The sequence below is a fragment of the Neoarius graeffei genome, chromosome 15 (genome assembly GCF_027579695.1).
Source record: "Neoarius graeffei isolate fNeoGra1 chromosome 15, fNeoGra1.pri, whole genome shotgun sequence".
NCBI lineage: Eukaryota > Metazoa > Chordata > Actinopteri > Siluriformes > Ariidae > Neoarius > Neoarius graeffei.
In genome coordinates this window covers 44,684,206-44,704,875 of record NC_083583.1, presented here as the reverse complement: position 1 = coordinate 44,704,875, position 20,670 = coordinate 44,684,206, and the positions used below count along the sequence as shown (strand labels likewise).

Genomic DNA, 20,670 nt, shown 5'->3' with positions numbered 1-20,670 from the left:
GCACTTTGTGTTATGACATTAAAATTGTTACGGTATGCAGAAATATTTATCGCTGGTGCTATAAATACAAAATTTCCCACATTTACATTTCTCAAAATGAAGTCATGATCTGGCTGTTGACTAAGCAAACAGTGATTAAGTGTAATAAGATACCATTTCAGACCAATTGTTCTCTTTATATATAAAGTGAAAGTTGATATTAAGTAATTGCCTTTTGGCTGAACATGGCTTTTTTTTTTTTAACTCTTGTGATGGCCATACTAGACTAAAAAAAAAAAATCATACTTGAGACACACATACATGCCTGACAACTTTAATTTCTGTTTAAGTTCAGAGATATAGCCGAAACATTGTTTGCAGAAAGACTCCAGAAATCTGCCATTTAAGGATTACAAACCTTATATCCATGATATCAAGTTAAGCAACGCATTTTCAACAAGCATTTTCCTTGATTACTTTGTCAATCCAGTCTTTGTAAGCTGAAATCTCAGTGTAGATATTAGGAAAATTTGGATAATTGCAATTGTTCTTATAGTTGAAGGACACAATGCCCACTGCCAGACCATTGCATACCAGAGGCCCACCAGAATCACCCTGTCAAAACAGGACAAATAGCACAAATGTTTCAGCCTTCACATTGTTCAAGAAAAATAGGCAGCAAACATATGCACTTTCCATCGACTTTATTAGGAACACCTGCACATTTATGCAGTTATTAAATGAACCAAGCATGTGGCACAATACAAAGGATCATGCAGATACAATTCAGAGCTTCATGTACGGTTCACATCAGAATGAAGAAGTGTGATCTCTGTGCCTTTGATTGTGGCATGGTTGTTGGTATCAGACAGGCTGGTTTGCACATTTCAGAAACTGCTGATCATCTCAGATTTTCACACGCAACAGTTTCTTGAGAATGGTGCGATAAACACCAAACGACAGTGACGATAGTTATGTGGGTGGAAACGCCTTGCTGATAAAGAGGTCAGAGGAAAATGGCCAGATTGGTTTGAGCTGCCAGGAGGGATATAGTAACTCATATGATCACTCTACAACTGTGGTGAGCAGAAAAGCACCTCAGCATGCACAAAACATCAAACCTTGAGGTGGATGGACTACAGCTGCAGAAGACCACATTGGGTTCCACTTCTGTCAGCCGAGAACAGGAATCTGAGGCCATCATGGGCACAGGCTCACTGAAACTGGGCAACTGAATACTGGTTTTCCCCAGTCTTCAGCTGTCCATTTTCCTTTGTCCATTCTCCTCAAATCTCTCTCATTTATGATAACTGCGTACATGAGCAGGTGTACAGGTCTTCCTATCAAAATGACTGGTGAGTGTAGTTCTGTCATCATACCTGGCACGCTCCGTTTTCAGTTCCATAGCCTCCTGCACACAGAATGTTAGCTGGGAGTTGAATCTTCATTTTATTCCACTCCTTCTCACAGACTGTGATATTTATGATGGGCACATCAGTCACCATGAGGTCAGTCTGCTGGGCTTTGGTTTTGGTTCTTCCCCATCCTGCAACCTGGCACTTAATATTGGGCTCAATCTTGTTGCGGTCGCTTGGAATTTTGATGGTCTTCACATCTTTATTATTCAGATTGACATTCTCTGAAAGCTTGTTTTTATAAGAGATTTCACATTATAAGTAAGAAGGAAAACACGACAGGGCTTGATCTCATAGGAAAATAATTAACAGTGGCATATGCTTAGTTGACTATTTTCCAATTACTGCACATACCTTACAGATGTGTTTTAATTTTTTATTGCTTATTTATTAAAAAGATGTTTAACGTTGTGGGACATCCATGGAACCAAGTTCATTTCTGTTATCACTTACAGTACCAGTCAACAGTTTCTTATAATTCATTTTATTCAAGTTTCTTTATAATTCACAATTTGTTCATTTTTATTAATTACAAGTCACTTCATGTCTTAAAGTAATGATGGATGTTGTTTCTCTTTACTTAGTTAAACAGTTCTTGACATATGGATCCCTACAGTTGTGGAATAGGGTTATTTACTGTATTTTTATTATTTACTGTTTGATCTTAAATGCATTAAGAAGGCAAGAAATTGCACTAATTAACTTTTGACGAGGTACACTTGTTAATTGAAGAGTGCTTTTGTCGTGAATATCAGTATGGTACAACCCCGATTCCAAAAAAGTTGGGACAAAGTACAAATTGTATATAAAAACGGAATGCAATGATGTGGAAGTTTCAAAATTCCATATTTTATTCAGAATAGAACATAGATGACATATCAAATGTTTAAACTGAGAAAATGTATCATTTAAAGAGAAAAATTAGGTGATTTTAAATTTCATGACAACAACACATCTCAAAAAAGTTGGGACAAGGCCATGTTTACCACTGTGAGACATCCCCTTTTCTCTTTACAACAGTCTGTAAACGTCTGGGGACTGAGGAGACAAGTTGCTCAAGTTTAGGGATAGGAATGTTAACCCATTCTTGTCTAATGTAGGATTCTAGTTGCTCAACTGTCTTAGGTCTTTTTTGTTGTATCTTCCGTTTTATGATGCTCCAAATGTTTTCTATGGGTGAAAGATCTGGACTGCAGGCTGGCCAGTTCAGTACCCGGACCCTTCTTCTACGCAGCCATGATGCTGTAATTGATGCAGTATGTGGTTTGGCATTGTCATGTTGGAAAATGCAAGGTCTTCCCTGAAAGAGACGTTGTCTGGATGGGAGCATATGTTGCTCTAGAACCTGGATATACCTTTCAGCATTGATGGTGTCTTTCCAGATGTGTAAGCTGCCCATGCCACATGCACTAATGCAACCCCATACCATCAGAGATGCAGGCTTCTGAACTGAGCGCCGATAACAACTTGGGTCGTCCTTCTCCTCTTTAGTCCGAATGACACGGCGTCCCTGATTTCCATAAAGAACTTCAAATTTTGATTCGTCTGACCACAGAACAGTTTTCCACTTTGCCACAGTCCATTTTAAATGAGCCTTGGCCCAGAGAAGACGTCTGCGCTTCTGGATCATGTTTAGATACGGCTTCTTCTTTGAACTATAGAGTTTTAGCTGGCAACGGCAGATGGCACGGTGAATTGTGTTCACAGATAATGTTCTCTGGAAATATTCCCGAGCCCATTTTGTGATTTCCAATACAGAAGCATGCCTGTATGTGATGCAGTGCCGTCTAAGGGCCCGAAGATCACGGGCACCCAAGTATGGTTTTCTGGCCTTGACCCTTACGCACAGAGATTCTTCCAGATTCTCTGAATCTTTTGATGATATTATGCACTGTAGATGATGATATGTTCAAACTCTTTGCAATTTTACACTGTCGAACTCCTTTCTGATATTGCTCCACTATTTGTCGGTGCAGAATTAGGGGGATTGGTGATCCTCTTCCCATCTTTACTTCTGAGAGCCGCTGCCACTCCAAGATGCTCTTTTTATACCCAGTCATGTTAATGACCTATTGCCAATTGACCTAATGAGTTGCAATTTGGTCCTCCAGCTGTTCCTTTTTTGTACCTTTAACTTTTCCAGCCTCTTATTGCCCCTGTCCCAACTTTTTTGAGATGTGTTGCTGTCATGAAATTTCAAATGAGCCAATATTTGGCATGAAATTTCAAACTGTCTCACTTTCGACATTTGATATGTTGTCTATGTTCTATTGTGAATACAATAACAGTTTCTGAGATTTTGTAAATTATTGCATTCTGTTTTTATTTACAATTTGTACTTTGTCCTAACTTTTTTGGAATCGGGGTTGTAGTTATTCAGTTATGTAATCACAGCTGTGCTGATATTCAATACAACAGCACAGTTGTGAGTGCAGTATTGCTTTTGTACAAGTTTTATGAACAAGAAGTTAATATTGAGTAACTGAAATTTCAAACACAATATGGATAAATATTTTGTTTGGTTTTGCTCCAATAAGGATTTTTTTTTTAATGTTTTTGCTGAGTCAATCAAATGGAAAGTCTTGTATACAAAAGATAAAAAAATTTCATAAGCTTGGAATCCTTTTATAGACATTTGGTCACATTTCTGTGCAGTCAGTGTATTGTGCAAACACTCTGATCACTAGTAGTGATATGATAAAGTTTAATTGTTGGATATATGGGTGGCACGGTGGTGTAGTGGTTAGAACTGTCTCCTCAGAGCAAGAAGGTTCTGGGTTTGAGCCCAGTGGCTGACGGGGGCCTTTCTGTATGGAGTTTGCATGTTCTCTCTGCGTCTGTGTGGGTTTCCTCCGGGTGCTCTGGTTTCCCCCGCCGTCCAAAGACATGCGGTTAGGTTAACTGGCTACTCTAAATTGCTTATAGGTGTGAATGGTTGAGAGGAATCAGAGGTGGACAGTAACGAAGTACATTTACTTGAGTACTGTACTTAAATACACTTTTTGAGTATCTGTACCTTACTTGAGTATTATGTTTTTTGAAAACTTGTGACTTTAACTTCACTACATTTGAAAGACAAATATCATACTTTTCACTCCACTACATTTCTGTCAAGGTCCTCGTTACTCGTTACTATGAAGCAGCTTTGAAAGTGGATGTTTTTTCTTTTCTAAAACGTGATTGTTTTTTTCACAGGTGACACTGAGACAGCCGATCAGTAATCACTAGAGTCACGTCTATAGACTGGATAAAATCAAGTTCAGTGATTTCTCCGCAGCATTATTTGAACACGATCAGTTGATGGCAGAATGGAAGGAGATGGTTTTTCTGGAGAATGCACGCACTCATGGCTTTACCTAGAACCCATGTTTCAGTTTTCTGAAAGGATTAAAGATTCGTTTCATTTTAAATGTTTGCTTTGTTTGCCGAAAACTAACCACATCACAGCCTACAAAAACTCGCCATCCAACCTGCGGGAGCATATTGAGGTCTGTAAACGTTTTATTCCAAGAGAAAGCTTACAGTGAAGTTGTCTGTGCTTTTAGAGCTAGCGATAATGTTGCAATAGCTATGCAGTCTAGTTAGTCAAATGACTTTCTATGGATTTGCCCGCCAAGTTGCCGTAGCCTTGTCCACGGCTTACGTTACCACATAGCTAGTTAACTTCGACACTGTTAGTTAGCATGTAAAAATGGAGTTACGCTAACATGAATAACGTTAACTTATCTGAAGTCCTTTCAGAAATATGTTTTAGCATAATCTTGCCAAATAAACAATGTTGAAATCTTTCTTTTCTAGTAGCGTTAGCTACCCAATATGATTTTGAGTTTGAAAAGAGTTTGCTAGTCTCAGGTGGAGTTTCATTGACTAGCTAACTTAATGTTAAACCACCATGATGGCACAGCATGCGTTCATTTTGTGAATTCACAGTTCTGTCTTTGGTAACGGCATTAGATTAGATTAGATTAGATTAGATTAGATTAGATTAGATTAGATTAGATTAGATTAGATTAGATTAGATTAGATTAGATTTACTTTATTCATCCCACATCGGGGAAATTCACGTGTTACAGTCGCAAGAAAATGTCAAACAGATAACAAATAAAACTGAAATAAAAATTAGACAAACGAAGGATTAAATACAGAGGGCTATTTGCATTATCTACCGTGAAAAAGTATAGAAAAATTGCCTTATTGAGAGGCTCGGAAAAATTGCACATTACAGGTAGACTCTGTATATATACACACACATATATATGTATGCATAAAAATAGTTTAAGGCCTATATTATTGCACATAATAATTGCATCGATGAGAGATGGCAGAGGTAGTAGTGGTGAAGTAGTGGAAATAACGACAAACAGGTTATTGGTGCTACGTTACAAGTTGTGGGTGTTATACAGCCTGACAGCACCAGGTATGAATGACCTGCGGTACCTCTCCTTCTTACACCATGGGTGTAGCAGTCTACTACTAAAAGAGCAGGTTTTGTAAGCGTTGTGGCAATAATACAACGATGCATTGACAGAAAATGTATTTTAATACTTAAGTATTTTTAAAAGCAAGTACTTCAGTACTTTAACTTAAGTAAAAATTTGACTGTATAACTTTCACTTATATCGGAGTAACATTTGACCAGTGGGATCTGTACTTTGGCTTAAGTAATGAAGTTGGGTACTTTGTCCACCTCTGAGAGGAATAAACCTCTATAAATAATCCAGTAGAAGGCAACAGGAAGTTGTACTGTAATTCTTCCCTAGAAACTTGGACCTGCCATCAGGTAGAACACTACAGAAGAAGAATTGTTGGATGTTGTTTAATTTCTGTGTGGTTTTTTATCATTATCACCATGGCCTGGTAAGCTAATTAGCTAGGTTAACTTTCCCTGATGAGCATTTTTCTTTTTCAGCATGATAATGACTGTATGCAGAGCTCTGATGTGTATATTGGATGTAACTAGCTACTATTTTAACTGGAGTTGAGTAACTGGCTGAGCAACAGGATGTAGCAAGCAGAATGGGATGACATGCAAATAAAGTTAAGCATAGTTGCATTGCAAGGTTGTGGGGTTTTTTTCCCCCTAAGGAAATTTCTTCCCAGCATGGCATACCTGACCTTACAGGATTACTTTCACTATCACTCCATTTGTCTGTGTTCATTACATAAAATTCCAGTTCTAGCAATAGTTTGTTACACTGAAACTATTAATATAATTTTTTGAAAGAGCAAAATATTAATGAGCAAAAGCAATAAGAAAATATTTGCCCATATTCTGTCAGAAATGTCAGTTACTCGATATTAATTTGTTGTTTATAGAACTGTTGTATAAAAGCAAAATTACTCTCACAGTCCTACTGTAGTACTGAATATCAGTACAACTGATATATTGCGCTGGTATTCAAAACAACAGTACTCTTGTTTGTGTGACATTGCTTTATAATCTGGATTCTGTATTATGAAAATGCTCTCTATCCTGAGTGAATATAGCTTAATGGATTTATTTGTACCTTCAGGAGCATGATGTCAAACCCGTCAGTGGGTCTGCCCAGCATATATGATGGGTGTATGTACTTGCTTTGCATCATGTATCTTCTCAAATTCTTTTTCGGATCGATATTATGAGTCCCAAGGACCACACTAAGGCCACTGCATATTTAAAAATAAGGCAGATACCTTGTCATGTTGAAACAAATAAATCTACACGTTTAAGAAACACACAACATGAGTAGCTTACTTTTCGTCACAGTGGGCAGCGGTGAGCACGTAGCAAGGGTTTATGAGGAATCCTCCACATCTGTGCTGCTGGTTATACCACTGCACAGATGCCATGTACTGCAGTGAGTCCTTATTGGCTTTCTTGCCATTGATGATTTCCCCTCCATGTGTGGCTGGAAAAAGTTTTATTAGTCTAGTAGATTTCAGTTTGACTTGCTATTTTCTCACATTCACATACAATGAAACAAAACTGAAGAGGAGTAGATTAAATTTGATGTTTAAATGTGAATTTTTAATTATATGATACAAAGTAAATAAGATATAAAGAGCTCAGCATTTTGAGAAAAGAAGAAAAAGTAATATCTAGTTGCACTGATATGTGCTAGAATCTTCATTATGATTCAGAAATGAGTGCTTACCATTAAAATTGAGGATGCTGAAAGCTGCAGCAAACAAGAGTATGTGCAAGGTCTTCATCCTGCCACTAACATGCACTGAATCAAAGACTCACACCTCATATATAGATGCATTTGATGACATGCAGATTGTGGTTTTCTTTATTAGGTAATAGTGTTCATGCCTCTGCCCCTTTGCTTAGAGTGAGAGTGAAGCAACAATGAAATCTTTATCCTCCTACCCGTAGACCCCTCGTGGGGTATAGGCCATCAACAATGTCCAAATGGCACAGAGCCCTGTCGTTCGCCTTGTCCTCGAGCTGTTTCCAGGTGATATGCCCCAGCCTCTCTAGGTCTTTCTGCAGATCAGTTTTTTGGTCATCCTCTTTTTCTTTTCCCTTGTGGGTTCCATAGCAGGGCTTGTCTGGTGGTATTTGATGCTGGTTTGCGCAGTGTATGTCCAATCCATCGCATCTTCTTCTCCCGATTTTGTCTTCCACTGGTACTTGCTTTGTTCTTAACCAAAGTTCGTTGTTACTTATCTTTTTTGGCCAGTGTATCTTTAGGATCTTTCGTAGGGAGCTGTTGATGAATGTCTGTACTTTACTAATTGTGTTCTTTGTCATTCTCCAAGTCTCCGAACCATAATGCAGTACTGATTTTACATTGGAGTTAAATATCCTTATTTTTGTACATTGCTGTATTATACTTGAGCTCCAGATGTATTTCAGCTGTAGAAATGATGTTCTTGCTTTTCCTATTCTTGCTCTAACGTCTGCAACTGTGTCGCCGTCCTTGTCCATAATACTTCCCAAATAAGTAAAGGAATTTACTTCCCGGGCGGCACGGTGGCAAGAAGGTCCGGGTTCAAGCCCCGTGGCCGGCGAGGGCCTTTCTGTGCGGTGTTTGCATGTTCTCCCCGTGTCCGCGTGGGTTTCCTCCGGGTACTCCGGTTTCCCCCACAGTCCAAAGACATGCAGGTTAGGTTAACTGGTGACTCTAAATTGACCGTAGGTGTGAATGGTTGTCTGTGTCTGAGCCCTGTGATGACCTGGCGACTTGTTCAGGGTGTACCCCGCCTTTCGCCCGTAGTCAGCTGTGATAGGCTCCAGCTTGCATGCGACCCTGTAGAACAGGATAAAGCGGCTAAAGATAATGAGATGAGATGAGATTTTACTTCCCCTAGTGTGTTGTCCTCTAATTTGATTGGCGCCTCATTATCTGTATTCATTCTCACTATCTTTGTCTTGCCCTTATGGATGTTAAGTCCTACTTGTTTAGAGGTTCTTGCCAATGTTGTTGTCTTTGTTTGCATCTGATGATGACTGTGGGATAGTAATGCCAGGTCATCTGCAAAGTCAAGGTCCATAATGTCTGTTGTATTCCATTTCTTCCCTCTGCTGTAGTTGTTTTCATAATCCAGTCTATTACTAGTAGAAATAGAAAAGGGGAGAGTAAACAGCCTTGCCTGACTCCGGTCTTGATTTCAAACTGTTTGGTAAGTTGCCCTTCATGTACCACTCTGCCACTCGTCCCCACATAGCTACCTTTAAACTAGATTTACCAACTTCTTGGGAATTCCGTAATGCCTCATATGTTTCCCTATCCACACTGTCAAATGCCTTTTCATAGTCAACAAAATTAATACAAAGCACTGAATTCCATTCTATAGATTGTTCTAATATTATACGAAGAGTAATGATCTGATTCACACATGATCGATTCCTTCTGAATCCCGCTTGCTGATCCCTTAGTTGAGAGTCTACTGCATCCTTCATTTTGTCCAAGATGACTCTGTTGAACACTTTACCTTTTGGTTATGTGTGTGTGTGTGTGTGTGTGTGTGTGTGTGTGTGTGTGTGTGTGTGTGTGAGAGAGAATGGAATGCTACCATGCCCAGAAAGGGGGATGGTCAGCACAGTGCAGGAAAAATAAACAAAAGAAACTGTGGTTTAACTAGCCCAGGTACGGGTAGGCCTTAAACCCAAACTGGTCAGCACGGCACGCGAAAATGAATGAAGAAATCTGTAGTTTAACTAGCCTTGGCTAGGCCTTAAACCCAAACTCTACTGAAATCCCAGTATGAGAAATATACGACGAAAGGAGTTAAAAAGAGAGAGAGCTTGCACAATCTAGCTAAACACAGATAGTAAACAAAGTAAACCAACAACACGGTCTATGACCGACTTTCACGTGAATCAAAATATGTATGCTTAAATCATAAATGAATTCAAATAAACAACTTCACATTAACTAGCTACAAGTAGAAAACTAACAACTATGCCCAGATGCTAGCCTTACTTGATGGTCGCTCTTATTAGTGATTAGAAGTGAGTCTTCTGTTATCCGAGATAGCATGGGACGCAGATCTGGAGAGAAGATGCTTTTGCTCCTTCCTCAGCTCGTCAGCTGGAGACCCTCGGCATCTCATCAGGCGCCCGATGATCTAGAAGGAATCTTGGTTATAATTTCGTCGACGCTAGAAAAAAAAGGAAAGGGATCCGGTCGCCTTTTCTCTTTGAAACACTGCGTAGGCTGCAGTAACCATAACCGGTTCAATTATTAATACAACTCCGCGAAGGTCAAGCACATTGAACTTTGGCTAAAGTCCAGTATCAATAGCTGGTTCTTTGTTCTCTATCCTTCTGTAGCGCCAAATGCATTGGCCTCCCTTTCACACGTGGAATCCACCGGGGAGGGGATCCACGGCCAGAGAGGGCGAAATTTCGCTTTCCTCGCTGATTTAAAGCAGTCGTGATGTCACTGTATCCGGTATCCTCTGTATCCAACACCGTTACAGGGAGTCAGAGGAAGAAGCGGAGATAGAACATGGCGTTGAGTACAGAGATGGGTGTGTTTCAAACTGGTTGTGAAAGGGTTACCATGGTTACAGGCATGGCAGCTGCCCCTACAGTGTGGAGTTTGCATACTCTCCCCATGTCTGTGTGGGTTTCCTCTGGGTGCTCTGGTTTCCCCCACAGTCCAAAGGCATGCAGGTTAGGCTAATTGGTGGCTCTAAATTGACCATAGGTGTGAATGGTTGTCTGTGTCTATGTGTCAGCCCTGCGATAACCTGGCGACTTGTCCAGGGTGTACCCCGCCTCTTGCCCATAGTCAGCTGGGATAGGCTCCAGCTTGCCTGTGACCCTGTAGGACAGGATAAGCGGCTACAGATAATGGATGGATGAATATAATAGCCTGTATCCCATATGGAGGAAAAATGGATCAATTGAGCAACCTCTAAATATTAATATTTTTCAATTAAACTTTATACAGTGATTTTGACACAAAAGGACCAGTTCTGGGGGGTCAGAGCATTAAAAAACATATTGTTAAAATGAGGACCACCCAGTTCTGTTTTCAGACTGGCATCTGACTTGAATAACAATCCCATAATATCAAGTTAAATGATAAATGAGGTGAAAAAGCCTCATTTTCAAGGTAAACTTCCCTTTATCACTTATGTAATCCAGGTTGTACACTGTGAAGGTCATTGACCCTTCTCTCCAATTCACTTTTTTCCATCCTGCAACCAGGCAATGGTGGCCTTGGGCAGGTTGCCTTTGTTCCAGACTTTGCTGTTTTCTACCTAATTTTGTCTTGGCCAATTTCCACCCACTAGTCAGGTCTCACAGACTATATGACAGCTACCAACTGGGGTGAAGGCAATCATGTGCTTCCTCTGAGACATCTGAAGCCAATCAAGTTCATCTTTTTTAACTGCTGCTCATACTGTGTCACAGAACGGTATAAAACACATAGTGCTATTCCTCCCCTTCCACATGCATGATCTCAGACACCCATGGCCTACTAGTGTTACTATGACAGAAAGTATGCCATTCCTCCCACCCAGTCAGCATGGCCAATTTTGCTCTCTTGGACCTTCTATGGATGGCTGTGGTATCACTGGAACTGCATGGGGGCAGCCATGGCCTGAAGGTTAGAGAAGCAATCTTGGGCCGAGTTTGATTCCTGAGACCGGTAGGAAAAAAGTGAGGGGAGTTGAGTGAATGAACAGCACTTTTCCCTCCCTCTGTGTCATGGCAAGGCACCTGATCCCAACTGCATCCTGGATGTTGTTCCATAGCTGCCCACTACTCTGAGTATGTGGGATACCATGGCCTAACGGTCAGGGAAGCAGCTTTGGGACCAAAAGGTCACTCATTTGATTTCCTGGAGCAGCAGGAGTAGCTGAAGTGCCCTTGAGCAAGGCACTGAACCCCCAACTTCTCCCCAGGCTACTCTGGGTTTGTTGTATGTCGCTCTGGATAAGAGCATTTGCTAAATGTCATTGATTTGGGGAGTGTGTGTGTGTGCTCATTGCATGCATGTGTTCGCTGTTTCAGATAGGTTAAATGCGGAGGAGGTATTTTGCTGTGCTTGAGTGTACATGTGACAAAAATAAAAGGCTTATTCTTCTTCAAACTTTGGGTAAACTTCACGTCTTTAAGGTTCATGTTTGCTGTTGTATGCCTCCTTGGCTGTTAAAAATGGTTGACAGGGACAGAGACAAACTGTGGAACTGGAATAGTTTTGACATACAAAGCATGAGTTGCTGTCATTAAACTATCTGACAAAAAAAAAACTACCTTCAGACTTCTATTATAAATGAGTTTTAAGTCATCCACTCAGATGAAGCACATACTAAACTTCATCCTGCCTGAGTGATAGCTGTTGTGTGCTCAGTTATAGCTAGTGGGTAAGAACTGGCAAATGACCAAACTGCAGTGAAAATGGGGTGAAAAAAAGAAGAATGAATGAATGAACTGTACCTGTCAGTAGTTTATTTTATGATCACAGAACAAAAATGTATTAATGCAATTATAAATATATTCTGCTATTTAAATTGGTTTAAAGAACATGACATGCTGCAATCGTGTGCATAAAACTAGAAGCAAAACCTCAGAAGTTGTTAGCTCATCAAGGAAAACCTCAGTGGGTTTCCTGATTTCATATCTCATTCAATCTCTCATGCACAAGATGTATTGCAAATCACTTCTCTAATCTTTCATGTGTCCTGTAATTGTCTTCATGATCATGTTATTACTTGCAAATATTTTAATTGTAGTTAAAACACACAGGTTTTAATTAGCAGAAAGAACTGAGGATTATTTTCTGTACTGTCCTGTTTCCTGGGGCGGCACGGTGGTGTAGTGGTTGGCATGGTCGCCTCACAGCAAGAAGGTTCCGGGTTCGAACCCAGTGGCCGGCAAGGGCCTTTCTGTGTGGAGTTTGCATGTTCTCCCTATGTCTGCGTGGGCTTCCTCCGGGTGCTCCGGTTTCCCCCACAATCCAAAGACATGCAGTTAGGTTGACGTGGGGCGGCCTTGGGCTGAGGTGTCCTTGAGCAAGGTACCTAACCCCGACTGCTCCCCGGGCGCTCTGGTGTGGCTGCCCACTGCTCTGGGTGTGTGTGTTCACTGCTTCGGATGGGTTAAATGCAGAGGATGAATTTCACTGTGCTTGAATTTCAGTGTGCATATGACAAATAAAGGTTTCTTCTTCTTTGGAAACACAGACACCGCTTCATTGCAGGGTACCATGTGTACACACATACGCACACACATTCACATACCTAGAATATGATTTATATTTTCATGAAATGCTTCTACTTCTTCTTCTTCTTCTTCTTTTTTGTGTATTCCTTATCATGTCCATAAAATCACGTGTTCAGTCTGATGGGTGCAGTGTCACTCAAAACAAAAGTTTTGAGTGACGAATCTAACCTCTGATTATGGCTTTGGTCTCGGTATGTTCACTCACCAAGCAGTTTATTAGGAACACTACACTAGTAATGGGCATTTTCATGAAATGCTTCTTCTTTTTGTGTTCCTTATTATGCACATAAAATCACATGTTCAGTCTGACAGATGCAGTCTTACTGATTTGTCAAAATGAGTGAAAACAACTTATGACTAAAGACTGGGTGATTCTTGTCCATCCTATAACTCAGCACCTGGTGTTGGCCTCAATCAGTTGGACCTTGCTCTAGATTTTGATAAACTTCACATCTTTTATCTTAATGTTTGCTAGCTACAGTATTCCTCTCTGGCTTTTCAAAACAGTTGACAATGACAGCGACAAGCCATGGACCTTGATTATCAAAGTGTGACCAAAAGTACCCTCAGACTTATATTATAAGTGAGTTTTAAGCAATCCACTCAGAGGAAGCATAAGCTAAACTTCACCCTGCCTGGTTGTGCTCAGTTATAGCTAGTAGTCAATAATTGGCAAATGAAAAAAAAAAAAAACCTAACCTGTAAGTGGTAAAATGAAAAAGAATTACTGATTCAATTAAATTCAAAGAACTTTACTTTTCTCATCTCATTATCTCTAGCCGCTTTATCCTTCTACAGGGTCGCGGGCAAGCTGGAGCCTATCCTAGCTGACTATGGGCGAAAGGCGGGGTACACCCTGGACAAGTCGCCAGGTCATCACAGGGCTGACACATAGACACAGACAACCATTCACACTCACATTCATACCTACGGTCAATTTAGAGTCACCAGTTAACCTAACCTGCATGTCTTTGGACTGTGGGGGAAAACGGAGCACCCGGAGGAAACCCACGCAGACACGGGGAGAACATGCAAACTCCACACAGAAAGGCCCTCGCCGGCCACGGGGCTCGAACCCGGACCTTCTTGCTGTGAGGCGACAGCGCTAACCACTACACCACCGTGCCGCCCACTTTAATTTTCCATTAATAATTTCATACAGGAAAAGCATCAGTGCATATCTACTTCACTTACCGCCCAGCTCTCCCACTTTAGGGAACCGCCCATCCTTACTACACACGATTAGTTAAAGAAATATATAACTTGATCATGGCCGTAGCCAGCTCTGAGGCCCCCGCGGTCCGGACCTCGGTCATTTTTAAGAGCTGAAAATACATTTGTACGCTAAATATTCAACTGGATAAAAAAATAAAGAATAACATTAAAACGTCTCCCTAAAAAGTGCATTGTTAATTATGTTAAACATTGATTCTGTCTGGCGGCACGGTGGTGTAGTGGTTAGCGCTGTCGCCTCACAGCAAGAAGGTCCTGGGTTCGAGCCCCGGGGCCGGCGAGGGCCTTTCTGTGTGGAGTTTGCATGTTCTCCCCGTGTCCGCGTGGGTTTCCTCCGGGTGCTCCGGTTTCCCCCACAGTCCAAAGACATGCAGGTTAGGTTAACTGGTGACTCTAAATTGACCGTAGGTGTGAATGTGAGTGTGAATGGTTGTCTGTGTCTATGTGTCAGCCCTGTGATGACCTGGCGACTTGTCCAGGGTGTACCCCGCCTTTCGCCCATAGTCAGCTGGGATAGGCTCCAGCTTGCCTGCGACCCTGTAGAAGGATAAAGCGGCTAGAGATAATGAGATGAGATGAGATGAGATTGATTCTGTCTTCTGTGTCTGTTTCGCGCGCACGGCTCTGAGACCAAGAACACAAAATCGAATGAGCGCGTGACTCAGGGGAGGAACGCAGTGCAGTAGACACGTTTTTTTCATGGGAACCATCAGTGCACTTTCATCAAGCTGTTACATTTACATTTTCAAAGCAGCACAGTTTTGTCCTCATTGCTTGGGCCAGATCAAGCCATTAAACAAGCTTAAATTATTCTTACTCTTGCCACATACATGATTTTTTGTTTTTGAAACTGATGATATTAGGTTCAAACACCATTAAATATAATTTCAGGAATAGATCTCTTGTGTGGTGTGTAATTCACCCCTCTCATTTAAATATGTCGAACATTTTTCGGCGCACCTTTTGCGCATGCATCACAGACCTCGGTGATTTTAAAATGCTGCTCTGGCCCTGAACTTGATATGTTTATGTTGACGAAAAATAATAGTTGACTTTCCGCTTTTCGTGTGTCTGACATTGTATGGGTGGACTCAAGTGTGTACCCTGCGGTATATGCCGATTCCCCGGTCGGTACACCGATCGGCGTAACGGGGGTATTGGAGTGAATGCCGGAGGCATGCGCGCGCAGATTGAGCGCGCATATGAATCGAGCGGAATTCGGTACGCCTCGGGGTACACACTTGAGTCCAACCAATGTTTTAGCAGTTACCGATAAAGCATACCGATGGCGCTATTAATGATACGCGCGAGAGACTAGAAAACCTGAGACACTCAACCATTTTGTTTGTTTTTTGTGTCTGCATTTATCACCTGCTCGTCTCTAACTTTATGTTCTCTTGAATGAGATAATGAAACGAAGTTCCGTTGGTGGAAATGGCGAAAGCCAAACTACGGAGAAAAAATATCAGAAAATCACCAAGATAAAGTTCGGATCGCCCGTCGCGATGGTCGCCAGGGACGAATGGCGGACTGTTCTGGACAGCAGCAAGACGACCCTATATCTAACAGGCTTAGATCACCAGACCAGACGTTAGATTCTAACAAACTTGTCTGACATTTTTTTTTTTGTCTGACTTTTACTAACTTAGACTTAGAAATAGAATATTATTAGAAGAACATTATCATCAGAGGGTCTACATTGGCAATTTATAATAGTCATTATTGACATTGACTTTAGGCATATTAAAGTTTGGTCTATAGTCACTGGATTTATCTAGATCCGTTACTGTTGATAAGATTTAATTGACACGAAATGTGGTGAATCATTCATCATATACCGTATATGTGTGTGTGTGTGTATATATATATATATATATATATATATATATATATATATATCACACATCATTATATATATATATATATATATCACACATCATTATATATATATATATATATCACACATCATTATATATATATATATATATATATATCACACATCATTATATATATATATATATATATATCTCACACATCATTATATATATATATATATATCACACATCATTATATATATATATATATATATATATATATATATATATATATATATATCACACATCATTATATATATATATATATATATATCACACATCATTATATATATATATATATATATATATATATATCACACCATTTTTTATATATATATATATATATATATATATATATATATCACACATCATTATATATATATATATATATATATATATATATATATCACACATCATTTTATATATATATATATATATATATATATATATATATATCACACATCATTATATATATATATACACACACACACACATACATACATACATATATATATATATAAAAATAAAACTCGCCTTCGCGTCTACGGCGCTCAAACTTGTCTCCCTCCGAGCTACTCGCAGAGAGGGAGAATCTTCCTCTTTGCAATTTCCCAAGTTGGAGCCTCTGCACATACAACATACCCCATGATACAATTAACAGTGGTAAATAAAGCTTACAAAACACAATAAATCACATAATAAAAAGCAATAAATAATTAAGAGCATTAAAATATTGAACTTTTAAAAAATGGTGTTCAACTACAACCCCGATTCCAAAATCTTGGGACAAAGTACAAATTGTAAATAAAAACGGAATGCAATAATTTACAAATCTCAAAAACTGATATTGTATTCACAATAGAACATAGACAACATATCATATGTCGAAAGTGAGACATTTTGAAATTTCATGCCAAATATTAGCTTATTTGAAATTTCCTGACAGCAACACATCTCAAAAAAGTTGGGACAGGGGCAATAAGAGGCTGGAAAAGTTAAAGGTACAAAAAAGGAACAGCTGGAGGACCAAATTGTAACTCATTAGGTCAATTGGCAATAGGTCATTAACATGACTGGGTATAAAAAGAGCATCTTGGACTGGCAGCGGCTCTCAGAAGTAAAGATGGGAAGAGGATCACCAATCCCCCTAATTCTGCACCGACAAATAGTGGAGCAATATCAGAAAGGAGTTCGACAGTGTAAAATTGCAAAGAGTTTGAACATATCATCATCTACAGTGCATAATATCATCAAAAGATTCAGAGAATCTGGAAGAATCTCTGTGTGTAAGGGTCAAGGCCGGAAAACCATACTGGGTGCCCGTGATCTTCAGGCCCTTAGACGGCACTACATCACATACAGACATGCTTCTGTATTGGAAATCACAAAATGGGCTCAGGAATATTTCCAGAGAACGTTATCTGTGAACACAATTCACCGTGCCATCCGTCGTTGCCAGCTAAAATTCTATAGTTCAAAGAAGAAGCCGTATCTAAACATGATCCAGAAGCGCAGACATCTTCTCTGGGCCAAGGCTCATTTAAAATGGACTGTGGCAAAGTGGAAAACTGTTCTGTGGTCAGACGAATCAAAATGTGAAGTTCTTTATGGAAATCAGGGACGCCGTGTCATTTGGACTAAAGAGGAGAAGGACGACCCAAGTTGATATCAGCGCTCAGTTCAGAAGCCTGCATCTCTGATGGTATGGGGTTGCATTAGTGCGTGTGGCATGGGCATCTGGAAAGACACCATCAATGCTGAAAGGTATATCCAGGTTCTAGAGCAACATATGCTCCCATCCAGACGACGTCTCTTTCAGGGAAGACCTTGCATTTTCCAACATGACAATGCCAAACCACTTACTGCATCAATTACAGCATCATGGCTGCGTAGAAGAAGGGTCCAGGTACTGAACTAGCCAGCCTGCAGTCCAGATCTTTCACCCATAGAAAACATTTGGTGCATCATAAAATGGAAGATACGACAAAAAAGACCTAAGACAGTTGAGCAACTAGAATCCTACATTAGACAAGAATGGGTTAACATTCCTATCCCTAAACTTGAGCAACTTGTCTCCTCAGTCCCCAGACGTTTACAGACTGTTGTAAAGAGAAAAGGGGATGTCTCACAGTGGTAAACATGGCCTTGTTCCAACTTTTTTGAGATGTGTTGTTGTCATGAAATTTAAAATCACCTAATTTTTCTCTTTAAATGATACATTTTCTCAGTTTAAACATTTGATATGTCATCTATGTTCTATTCTGAATAAAATATGGAATTTTGAAACTTCCACATCATTGCATTCCGTTTTTATTTACAATTTGTACTTTGTCCCAACTTTTTTGGAATCGGGGTTGTATTTATAAGTCTCATGGATGTAGACACAAAACTTGACATGGCTCTCTGAGTCCTGAAGGTGAGTGACCTGTATCTCTGACCTGAAAGTAAAAGACAGTATTGACTGTGCAGTGTGTGTGTAATGTCCAAGGCTATTTGTGTTCCTTTTCATTTAGTCCTTCTATTGTAGATGCTGATGTGTGGTTCCTACTCCAATCCAATTATTTTACTGCTCAGTGTTGTGATTTTTTTTTAGTGCATTGTGATGAATGTTAGATAGTGACCCAAACCACGCTGAAATATTGAAAGTAATTACAGATTCAATAAAATATTTATAAAAAGCTATCAGGAAGAGGTGCTGCTGACACTTAAAGGTGTTTTCAGTGTTTGGTTGGAAGGTCCCAGATAGCAATTTGATCTGAGCCAAATCAGCACTGGATGTACCCCAAAGTCCGGTCTGAATACAGCAAACAGATCCGACCCACATAACTTTTGCTCTCCACCCCGTATCCGGCACAGATACAATTTTTGGATCTGGAACGGATCACTAAAAACCTCTCTCTGCACTGCCCAAATCACGTACGGATGTGAGTTGGATCAGTGCCGGATCAGGGCCGGATGTAGTCCAGATATGTACAACAACCGTCTGAGGTGAACCCCCAACCCCCAACTTTGCTTCATTAGCATTAATAAGACAAATGTTAAGAAAAATCTTCAATTACAAAGTGCTTTTATTCATACATGTCAACCTTTGGTCAATCAAACCTGTATAACCAACCTCCAAAATCCGTATTTCCCTTATAAAATCCGTATAAGATGCAAATTAAAATAATTTACCTAAAATTTGAATGATAATTAACAATGATTGTGGCAGCGGGGGCGTGGTCAAGCGACGGTCTGTGACAGGAGGGCGGAGTCAGGGAAGGTAAGTGGCAGAATCACTACACCTGACGGCAATTAACCTGTGTTTGTGTGTCTTCCCAGTGACCGCGCCCTATTTAAGGAGGGAGAGCGAGAGCAGAGGGGAGCTTCCCTGGACGAGACGCTAGTGTGTGTCTCTCTCTGTATGTGCCGAAATATTGTTAGACTGAAAAGTGTGGCAATAAAGCTTTGTGTTACACCTGATCTGTGTCCTGCCGTCCTCTGTGCTCCACCCACACGTTTGAACTGGTTACAATGATATATCTCAGTTACTTTTTATTCAATATTAATAACAATAAACCTTCAGAATGAATACAAAGTATTTTTCCAGTCTCACCTGTGAAAGGTAATCCCATGTGATCTCGTTTGGACGGTAAACCTGTTGGTACAGTTAAACGCAGCACATGAATGAGGCATCTTTATTCTCGGCTACTGTCTAGACGCTATACCAGAGACGGTTGAAGAATCTCCACTTTGCCACATCCAATATGGATGACGTATGATTCTACGCAGAAGGCGGCGTCTATGTTTATATGTCTATGACTTCACGGTTGGTGGGATTCTCGCAATGCGGTGTGCGCATGATCAAAAGTGGAACGAAGTCTCGCTACCACAAGATAACGCGCGATTTCATAAGACTCTTTACTGGCTGTCTGTGCTGTACAATACGTTTATCATTGTGGGAATTGATTATAGCTCTAAATAAATATTGAAGTTTTTTTAAAGAATCCGTATAACTTTATTTATATGCCCGTATACTACGTTTATTGAATCAAATCCGTATAAAATATGGACATTCCGTATAGGTTGACATGTATGTTTATTGAACCGTGAACATGTGACTTTGTAGATCAGCTATTTTCACATTGGTAATTGGTATCAGCTCACAACATTTCTGGCACAGTGCAAAAAAAAGTTAAACAATGTCAACAATGTTCAAAGTGCTGAACCGCATTGTATACATCACCATATATGTAAAACATGGACTAAGTGCTGAGCTGCATTATAAATACCATACAAGTAAAACGTGGATATAAAAAACAGATGGTTTTCACACCAAAATGTACTCAAGTTCACGGTCCAGGCTTGTAAGTTCACACAGGCCCAGCATGTCAAGTGAACCATGGCTTTAAAAATTGGATTAAAAAAAAGAAAGAAAGAAAGAAAGAAGATGGCAGTGTATGGTATTGGTACAAAGTCTTCACACATGTGAATCTGCGCCCTCAGAGAGCACCCCTCTCTA

General features: G+C 40.1%; 2 protein-coding genes across 2 annotated transcripts in view; one reads left to right on the top strand and one right to left on the bottom strand.

The window, feature by feature from the left end:
* Window positions 1-19,631, top strand: part of micos13 (mitochondrial contact site and cristae organizing system subunit 13) — a 29,916-nt gene extending 10,285 nt beyond the window's left edge. The window contains exon 4 of the mRNA XM_060941406.1: window positions 19,491-19,631. Coding sequence (XP_060797389.1) covers window positions 19,491-19,555 — 65 coding nt within the window. The 3' untranslated portion in view covers window positions 19,556-19,631. The remainder of the gene's footprint in view (window positions 1-19,490) is intronic.
* On the bottom strand, window positions 298-7,637 carry LOC132899492 (mast cell protease 2-like). Its single transcript, XM_060941402.1, has 5 exons — window positions 7,529-7,637; window positions 7,129-7,282; window positions 6,902-7,040; window positions 1,359-1,625; window positions 298-594 (listed from the first exon to the last, which is right to left on the bottom strand). The coding sequence occupies exons 1-5, from the start codon at window positions 7,584-7,586 to the stop codon at window positions 433-435; spliced, it is 780 nt and encodes a 259-aa protein (XP_060797385.1). The 5' UTR covers window positions 7,587-7,637; the 3' UTR covers window positions 298-432.
* Window positions 19,632-20,670: the final 1,039 nt, after the last annotated feature.